The 9,592-nt window shown below is 52.8% G+C and overlaps 2 protein-coding genes across 2 annotated transcripts; both read left to right on the top strand.

Annotated features, from left to right (window-relative positions):
- The first annotated feature begins 1,238 nt into the window (after positions 1–1,238).
- On the top strand, positions 1,239–5,065 carry IL2RG (interleukin 2 receptor subunit gamma). Its single transcript, XM_080831274.1, has 8 exons — positions 1,239–1,445; positions 1,667–1,820; positions 2,039–2,223; positions 2,456–2,595; positions 3,031–3,193; positions 3,749–3,845; positions 4,100–4,169; positions 4,527–5,065. Exons 1-8 carry the CDS (start codon positions 1,331–1,333, stop codon positions 4,725–4,727), a joined length of 1,125 nt encoding a protein of 374 aa, XP_080687400.1. The 5' UTR covers positions 1,239–1,330; the 3' UTR covers positions 4,728–5,065.
- A 994-nt stretch (positions 5,066–6,059) lies between these two features.
- Positions 6,060–7,916, top strand: LOC308337726 (uncharacterized protein CXorf65 homolog; the record flags this gene model as incomplete). The annotated part of the gene is made up of 6 exons (XM_080795889.1): positions 6,060–6,084; positions 6,211–6,297; positions 6,500–6,634; positions 6,968–7,036; positions 7,483–7,589; positions 7,815–7,916. The coding sequence occupies 6 exons, from the start codon at positions 6,060–6,062 to the stop codon at positions 7,914–7,916; spliced, it is 525 nt and encodes a 174-aa protein (XP_080652015.1).
- Between the last annotated feature and the right edge of the window lie 1,676 nt (positions 7,917–9,592).

Genomic DNA, 9,592 nt, shown 5'->3' with positions numbered 1-9,592 from the left:
GCGTCTCTAATCGGCTCTGTGTTTGGGGAAAGATAAATCTGGCAATGAGACAAAGAACGGGTTGGAGACCAGGGGCCTTTAGAAAGGAAGGCCGGGGGCTCCTGGGTGGCTCAGTAGGTTAAGCGTCTGCCTTCGGCTCAGGTCATGCATGATCCCAGGGTTCTGAGATTGATCCCTGAGTCGGGCTCACTGCTCAGCAAGCAAGTCTTCTCCTTCTCCCTCTGTCCCTTCCTCCTCTCCACACTCTTGCTCTCCCTCTCTCTCAAATAAATAAATAAAATATAAGAAAGAAAGACTGGCCAGGGGATGCCTGGATGGCTCAGTCAGTTAAGCATCTGACTCTTGATTTTGGCTCAGGTCAGGATCTCAGGATCGTGAAAAAATTCTCTCTCTGCTCCCCGTCTCTCAAGGAAAGACAGAAAAAAAGAAAGGCCAGTTAGTGGGTTCGAGGAATAATCATGACTAGAGGGAATGAAAGGCTGATTTAGCACAGTGGCTGTGCTGGTGGAAAGGAGGACACTGCTGAGAGAAACACCACAGACTAGAACTGATTGGATTCTCAGGAATGAGAGAGAGGGAGAAATTGATGAGGACTTTGAGGTTTCAAGTCTGGGTGACCAAAAGGGTGATGACACATTAACTGAGATAGGGAACACAGGAAGAGAAGCAGATTTAGGGGAAGATGAGGAGTTTGAAGCCAGTATGGTTGTTACTCCATTTCCAGAATCTACTTCTAAGTCAGACCTCCTCACCAGTCTCAACAGGGACCCAGCTCAGGCAGCAGCTAAGGGTGGATATTTGGGTTTGGATTAGGTCAGAAGAAAGACAGCTATATGTGTGCCCACAGGAGTCAAGACTGTACTTTCCATCCAAGACAGTAGGGCTTTCACAGAGGTTTCAGGGTGACTGAGCACAGGAAGGGGAGGGAAGTCCAGACCCTCCACTCTACGGGATAAAATGGCTTAGATGAGAGGGTGGTTGGTAGGGAGTGGTGATGGTTGTGGTGGCAATGGGGAACAGATCCTTCCCGGGATCCGGGTGGTCTGAGGATTCTCGAGTCCATGACAGTCTCCTGTGCCCAGCCTCTGTCCCCGCCTAACAGCACTTTACAGTGGTGGTGTTACACCTACGGATTAGATTAACACTTAATCTCCCGGAGGATTTGGCCTGTGTCACAGCACACATTTGCCACACCCTCTGTAAAGCCCTGGTTTCTAAGGTTCTTTCCACCGGAAGCTATGACAGAAGGAAATGTGTGGGTGGGGAGGGGTAATGGGTGAGGGGCCCAGGTTCCTGACAGTCTACACCCAGGGAACGAAGAGCAAGCGCCATGTTGAAGCCACCATTGCCACTCAGATCCCTCTTATTCCTGCAGCTGCCTCTGCTGGGGGTGGGGCTGAACCCAACGGTCCCCATGCCCAATGGGAATGAAGACGTCGCAGCTGGTGGGAAACATGGGACTGGGGGGGGGTTGGGGAGAGGGGAGACTGTGGGAAGGGGCCATACAGAAATGTCCAACCTGCCACGGGAGATTAGAAGGATGCGGGCAGAATTTAAGAGTACTGTGGAGAAGGAAAGGGGAAGGGTTCTCTGTCTCATGCTGCTGCTTCTTCTGACCATCATTTCTGGTCTTCCCCTCCCCCTCTTCGTCTTCTCTCCAACCTAGGTTTCTTCCCGACTGCTACACCTCCTAGGACCCTCAGCGTTTCCACCCTGCCCCTCCCAGAGGTCCAGTGTTTCGTGTTCAATGTTGAGTACATGAATTGCACTTGGAACAGCAGCTCTGAGCCCCAGCCCAGCAACCTGACTCTGCACTACTGGTATGAGAAGGGAAGAGGGAACAGCACAAGGGAGTCAGAGGGGGGTGGGCTGGATGTGAGGGACTTCATGGGGACCGAGAAAGAGGGTAGCCATTGTCTGAGCCTCCCCACTATTTTCTCACGGTAGTAAGTCAGTTCAAAGGAGACGAGGCTAGGCTGTGGTATCCGTAGTACCCAAGTTTATGCCACCGTTTCTCTTCCTCCCAACTCTTCTCTAGGTACAAGAACTCCAATAATGATCAAGTCCAGGAGTGTGGCCACTATCTGTTCTCTGGAGGGACCACTGCTGGCTGTTGGCTGCAAAAGGAGGAGATCCATCTCTACGAAACATTTGTGGTCCAGCTCCAGGACCCACGGGAACCCAGGAGACAGTCCATTCGGACACTAAAACTGCAGAATCTGGGTAATTTGGAAAGGGCACCAAGAGTCCAGGGATATATTGTGGGGGCACTGGAGTGTATGGAGTGGTGTTCTTTCACCTTAAGGGTACTTAGGCAAGAAGGAGGAGGTGAGGGGTCTGGATAGGGAGGGGTGGAGGGATCAGGGACACTGCCTTCAGGATCCTAACTCGTCTAGGCCAGGGGAATGACCACACACACACCCCACCCCACCCCCACACATACACATCTCTCCAGTGATCCCCTGGGCCCCGGAGAACCTGACCCTTCGCAACCTGAGCGAATCCCAGCTAGAACTGAGCTGGAGCAACAGACACTTGGACCACTGTCTGGAGCACCTGGTGCAGTACCGGAGTGACTGGGACCGCAGCTGGACTGTGAGTGATGGGGGCAGGACTGCAGCAGCTCAGGCCGAGCAGATGGGGATAAAGGAGTCATACAGCCAAGTAGGAGGGCGCGATCTCGAGCTCCTGTTCTCTGCCATCACCACCTGCGCCCCCACCTCCCCGCCCCACCGCCCGGTTCCTTTGCTCTATCTCTCCTCTCATCCAGCTCCTTTCCCTATCATCACCAGTGACTTTCCATGGACGTTTCCTTACCTATACCTGATAGGCAAGTAAACAAAAAGGAGCCTTCAAGGGCATCTGGCGAGGAGGCCTTGAATTCTAGTCTGTGAAGGGAGCAGTGCGGCTAGAGTCGAGAGAGGAGGAAAGAGCCAGGAAGAACAGGATGACCTGGGGGCAAGGGCAGAAGTTTTCATTCTCCCTTCTCTTTTAGACACCCATCTCTCCCTCACCCTCTTTCTCCCCAAGGAACAATCGGTGGACCACCGAAATAGCTTCTCTCTGCCTAGCGTGGATGGGCAGAAATTCTACACGTTCCGTGTCCGGAGCCGCTATAATCCGCTCTGCGGAAGCGCTCAGCGTTGGAGTGAATGGAGCCACCCAGTCCACTGGGGCAGCAACACTTCCAAGGGTAAAATGGGCCTAAGGCCTCACTGTGACCCATGAGCCCGGCACCCTGACCCTTTCTAGCATCGCTCTCTTTTGCTGTACCTCTTGACCCCTAAGCCCTCCAGATTTGGTGGCCTGTCTCCCCTCACTGTTCAACCTTAACCCCCAGGTCGCAGGTTTTTTCTGTGTAGGGTTGGGTCACTATGTTGTTAGAGTTGGGGGGGGGGCGTTGTCAAGAAGGAGGCAGGGAAGATATAGAATGTTTAAGATTCCCCTACAGCATTCCTGGAAAGCCTGCGTAGTAAAGATGGCTTTGGAGCCAGACCGATATAGGGTTTTAAACCTGGCTCTGCTTGTTACTCCCTCTTTGACCTCGGGCACATCACTAACCTCTTTGATTCTGTTTTCTCATCTGTAAAATGGAGATAATGATTATTCCCCCCACCCCCAACCCCACTCTCAAGAGCTGTGAGGATTAAGGATATGGAAAGTGTCTAGCACCGTGCCTGGCACCAAAGTTGGGACACTACAGACATCAGGGCTCTTTCTCTTAATTCTTTTTTTTTTTTTCTTGTAGAGAATCCTTTGTTGTTTGCATTGGAAGCTGTGCTTATCCCCCTTGGCTCCATGGGATTGATTATTAGCCTTATCTGTGTGTACTGCTGGCTGGAACGGTGAGATTTCAGATATCCCAGGAAAATGAGGTGGAGTGGCTGGGAAGAAATAGTACCGGAGGGTTGTCGCAGGGTCTCCAGGAGTAGGGAGCGGGACAGTAAGGAATGAGGGATCACTCAAGGGGGCATGGCGATGGAAGGAAGCTGCAGGCCCAGGGAACACAGAATCCCTTCGTTCTGTCCGGGAGAGCTGGGAGAAGGGTCATAAAACAGCGTAACCGACATGCCCCTGCTCCCTCTTTCTTCTCCACCAGGATGATGCCCCGAATTCCTACCCTCAAGAACCTAGAGGATCTGGTTACCGAATACCACGGAAATTTTTCGGTGAGAACATTGTCACAGGCAGACTGTAGTTTGCCAGCTACCGACTGCCTCTGTACGCAAGTCAGACAGAGCATGGGGGTGGGCAGAGGAGAGGGGAGGGGGCCTGTGCTAACTGTCAGGATGTGGCCAGTCAGTGGGGGGAGGGGCTAGATGGAGAGACATGCACAGAAGAACGGATTATATAGATTGGGTGGGGCAGATGGAAACCATGGTATGGGCCCCCCCTCCCCGGGAGTCTGTGTGTGCCTCCTGTAATCCCAGGAGTTGCAGACCTTGTAAGAGCTCCCTTGGTCCAGAGCCTGGGTCTTTGAGTCCCTGCCTCTAATTGACCCTTGACCTGGAGATATCTGTCTTTAGGCCTGGAGTGGAGTGTCCAAGGGCCTGGCGGAGAGCTTGCAGCCAGACTACAGTGAATGGCTTTGCCACGTCAGTGAGATTCCCCCAAAAGGAGGGGCTCCAGGGGAGGGGCCTGGGGGCTCCTCCTGCAGCCAGCATAGCCCCTACTGGGCTCCCCCATGTTACACCCTGAAACCTGAAACCAGAGCCCTGATACCCTGACTGAACCCCCAGAGTCCTGGAGTCCTAAGTTGTACTAACTTCCCCTCCTCTAACCAGCCTGGGTCCAATGCTCACCTCGCCCCCCTGTGGCTGATTCTGAATTTTATGCCCCCTACAACTTCCCTCCGCCTCCACCCACCCCCCCATTCAACATCTCCTATGGTCCAATTGCCCCTTTTGCCCTGTACATGCGTCTGGTCTTCCCTGCTCCAGCCCCTCCTCCTCCTCCTTGCAGGATTCTTTCTCCCGCAGGCCCTCCGTCCTTCCCTCCCTCTTTCCATCTAACCTTCAATTATGCTCCAAGCAATGAGAAATAAAGCTTCTGTTGATAATCGTCAAGAATGTCTGTTGTTGGGGCGGGGAGCAAGGGAAATGTGGGGTGCAAGGAGGGTGTGAGGCATGGGGCTGACAGTAGGAAAAAGGAGTAGTAGACGAAATGATGTGGAAGCAGTAGTACCACAAATTAACTAGAGAAGAGTGTCGTTTGAGAAACTTGACTTTTCTCTAGGTGTCCTGCAGTTCTATTAGCATACATTTCATTTCATCTTATTTGTTTGTTTGTTTATTTCTTTATTTATTCTTAAAAGATTTTGTGTATTTATTTGACAGACAGATAGAGCCAGAGGGCACAAGCAGGGGGAATGGCAGAGGGAGAGGGAGAAGAAGCAGGCTCCCCGCCGAGCAGGGAGCCTGATGCGGGGCTTGATCCCAGGCTCCGGGGATCAAGACTTGAGCCAAAGGCAGACTGCCTTCCCCAACTGACTGAGCCACCCATGCACCCCTTATTTTATTTTTTAAACGATTTTATTTATATATTGGGGGTGGGGAGGAGCAGAGAGAGAGAGGACAAGCTGACTCCGCACTGAGCGTGGAGGAGCGCAACATGCAGGGCTTGATCCCAGGACCCTGAGATCTCCATCTGAGCCGAAACCTAGAGTCAGATGCTTACCTCACTGATGGTGCCCCGCAGGATGCATTTTCAAATGAGATTTACCTTGTTGCCCCCAACCCCAGCAAATCTGTCACAGACCCCACCCAGGTTCTTCTCTCCGTATCCTTACTCCACCTGCTGCCACATATACCACTTCTGACCTCATAATCCCTCAACTGTGGCCTCAGGCCCCACCCCCTAGGGATGTTGGTTATCCACAACTGCCAATAGCTCTCTTCTGCCTGCCCAGTCTGGGGCCTCTTCAGCCTATGTGATCCACCGACCTCTCCAGACCCCCAGCCCTATGGGCCCACTTGCCCCCACTCCCAGGACCTCTAGAACACTCTCGTTCCAAATGACTCATCAGGCCTCTGTCTGAAGAGTAAGAAGATCCTGAGAGCATGTTTATTTTCATCAAACATGGAGGTGAGGGGTATCACAGGGCTGGAGTCTGTATGTGGGGCTTGTGGGGGGGGTTGAGGGCAGTGGGGGATAGTCACAGGGATGGTATAACTAGAGAAGGGCCGTGTGCCCCATCCCATGTCTTCTCAGATAATCAGCAGTTTCTGGTCAATACCAATTGTTCTGTCCTTCTGTTGCTGCATTACACCCGCAGTAAAGTAGGGTTGCCTAAAACAGGTGAGGAGTTGGGGGGAGGGGACTAAAGGCCAAGGGTTAGAAAGTCCGCAGGGTCTTTTCCAGCCCCCAAGCCCTCCGACTGGCAAGAAAAGAGCTCTTGGAATCCGACAGCTTCTTCCAACCCATTCAGGATAGGATCAGTGCCCTTTCTGCTCCCACTCTCCTTCCTCAGGGCCCCATTTACCCTGTGGTCTCCCTCCAGACACCATCGATTTGTGTGATGAAACAGGGACAATGAAGTTGCTTTTCCTGACGAAGACCCCTGGAGACTATGCCAGCAAATTCCTTACTGCTCGCAACACCTACTACATTTGTAAGGTGGAGCGTGGAGCACCAGGTAGAGGTTTGGGAGCATTCCTGAAAGACAGGGTGGGGCCCTCAAAATGAATTGTGAACCTTGTCCAAAATGGGTTGTGAACCTTGACCCTCACCCAGGTCCAAACTGACCATCTCCAGTCAGCCCAAGAAGGAGCATTGCCTCTATGACAATAGGGTAGGTTGATGCATATTAGCCCCTCCCCAGCACCTGATCCTAGGCTTGGACCTGAGGGGGGATATTGGGTACATCATGTCACAGTAGCCTCAAGTGTTAGGTTCTGGAAATCTCCGTCTTTGGAAGGATGGAGACGGGGTGACAGGGGCTGGGAATAGCACACTGCTGTGTTCACAGGAACCCGACTGGAGAATGCCTACAAAGCTTTTGTGCCTCTCCTGAAGAATCCAGAACCTGAGCTAATTGGTAAGGAGCAGGATGGAGGAAGGACGGTATACAGCCGGGTGACAGAGTACATTGTCTTTGTGGAGTGGGAGTGGCGTAATAAGGCAGGATCCTAGGAAAAGGGGAACAAGGCCTAGGCCCACTTAAGGATAGATGTTTCACTCAAACCAGCCGGAGTGGCATGTGTCACTCACCCTTACTCTTCTTCCCCATTTCTCGGGCACTGTCTTGATATATTCTCCCTATCCCCACCCCGTCGTTTCCATCTTCCCCTTCATCCTTTTCTCTTGGAGTCTTGGTGTCCCAGTTCCCACTGAAAAGAGCAAAACTTAGGCATTTTCAGACCACTCTTCCACCTAGCCTTGGGCCCAGTTACTCCAAGTGATGGCTAGAATGATGGGAGGGATGGAATGGGTAGGTAAGGCCTCTAGTCCTCAGAGGTGAGGGTGCCTTTTTCTCGTTCTCAGATGCCTTGCGCACACAATGCGACATCCTGGAGAGGAGCCGAGTGAAATTGCTTAGAAGCCAAGAAGCCAAGAAAGTTGTTCCTATTGAATCCTCCATGAACCTCCCAGTAAGACTCCCCAAATGTGGTCTCTCCTTGCACCCCACTTTCCCTACCAGCCAACCCAAGGCTCCCACACCCATTCCCCTCTCCATGAATTTCCTTTCCAAATCCAACATCCACACCCAAGACCTGCCTCCAACCTCTCTCCGCCTGGCCTGCCACTGGCCCTAGTTTGTAGAAAGCTTCCCTGAGGGTCCTCTTTATCTACTTATGGACCCTTTCCTTTTCTAGTCCAAATCAACAGGAAGATCAGATGAAGAGGGGCCCACTCGCAGGGGTCAGACCTTTAGGACCAGAGCGGACTTTTTCAGTAGAAGGGATAAACATCGCTAACTAAATAAAGTGACCAAGTGACAGCAGTAATACGAGGTATGAAATTACTGGAATTCAACCTGAGGTCCCTTCTTCAAGAAAAACTCCTTCCCCCCATATCAGCACCAAGGTTTAAGTGTGGCCCTGGCACCATGAAAGCTCTGAGGGTGGGTGGAAGTGGCAGGAGAGGGCTGGGGTGAGCACATAGGTGGGAGTGAGGCAAGACTGTGAAGTCTGGTACAATGAGCCTTTGAGGGACAGAGTAGGGGGAGGGGTCTTCTCCAACCAGACTACCTCCCCTTGAGAGGCCTATCACAGCCCGCCCACTACTGCTGGGGTTCAGTGATGGATGGGCATCTTCCCTCCCCCCACCCCAATCCACCAACTCCCCCTGCTGAAATTTCCCCACCCCCCACCTCTGCTCCTCTCAGTAGTCCCACCCACCAGTCCTCTCTCTGTCTTCCCCCTTCCCCCACCCTCCCCCTTATCCGAGGGGAGCACCAAGGCAGCAGAAACCAGAGCTGGTTATAGGCATTTATTGAATTTATTCATTTATTGATTTGACACACTTCCCCACTCCAATCTAGCACATGATACAATCTGGGTAGGCCAGGCGCTGACACAGGAAATGATGGGAACCCACAGCAGGGGTGGGGGAGGGGACAACGCAAAGGGGACTGGGGGAGGGGCTGCTTTGGGGGCTGGGGTGGAGAAGGAGCCCCAGATGGCCACCCTGGCAGGTGCTAGTAAACCTGATCCACATTCCCCTCCATCCCTGCTCATTTCCCAGACCCTCAGCCAAGCTCCCCAGCTCCCCATTCCCTGTTCCACCCCCCCCACCCCTGCCTGCCACCGCACACACTTCCACATAACCCCTGTAGTCAGGCAAGGGGAAGAAGGGCAGGGACAGCTGTCAGGGGCCTGGAACAGGGAGGTCTCTGTGCCTAACTTTACCACCCTAAATCCTTCCCTCCTCTTCTCCCCCACTCCTCCCACCCCTTTCCAGGCCACAAACTAATTCCAGGCCTTCCATGTACTCTCCCACCATAGCGCTAATCAGCAGTGGGTCATGCTGGAGTGTGACTGTGCCCCCAACACCACACACTCCCAGATACAAGGTGAACAAGGTCTGGCTTAGCCTTTTCCACAGGGAATCTCTAAGCCAGGTGCATGCAGACTTTGTTCTGGGCATCTCCCAGAGCTTTCCCCTCACTGGGTACTGCTGTCCACTGCTGCACCCCTGCCCCTCTGCTCTGTGGCAGCCTGGAGCTCTCTCTCCCCCACCCACTTCCTGTGTTTCCCCAAGTAATGTCTGTAGTGTTTGCATCGTGTCACTATGACAAAGCCTTCAGAAAGAAAAAAAAAGCATTCTCCCCATCACTAGCACCTTGCCACTGTTAAAAATCTCTATATTTGTGTTTATATGTCTTTAAAAGTTTATAAAAAGCCTTTCTGTTATCTGCAGCCTTCCAAGGGTGATTTGGCCCAGTGAGCCCCTCCGGTGCTCAGACCTTGGCCCTTCCAGGTCCCTACTTCTCCACCCTACCCACCCCACCCCACTGGCCTAGGGGGCCACTGAATAAAAATCCCAGGCTTAAGCCAGCCTGGACCAGCTCAGATAAGACTACAAAAGATCCTGCTCCCAAAGGCAGGGGTAAGGCCACTGGTGACTTCACATTTCCAACAGCATTGCCCAC

The sequence above is a fragment of the Martes martes genome, assembly GCF_963455335.1.
Source record: "Martes martes genome assembly, chromosome: X".
Lineage (NCBI taxonomy): Eukaryota > Metazoa > Chordata > Mammalia > Carnivora > Mustelidae > Martes > Martes martes.
Note: the sequence above shows the minus strand (reverse complement) of the source record. Positions and strands in the feature narration are given on the sequence as shown.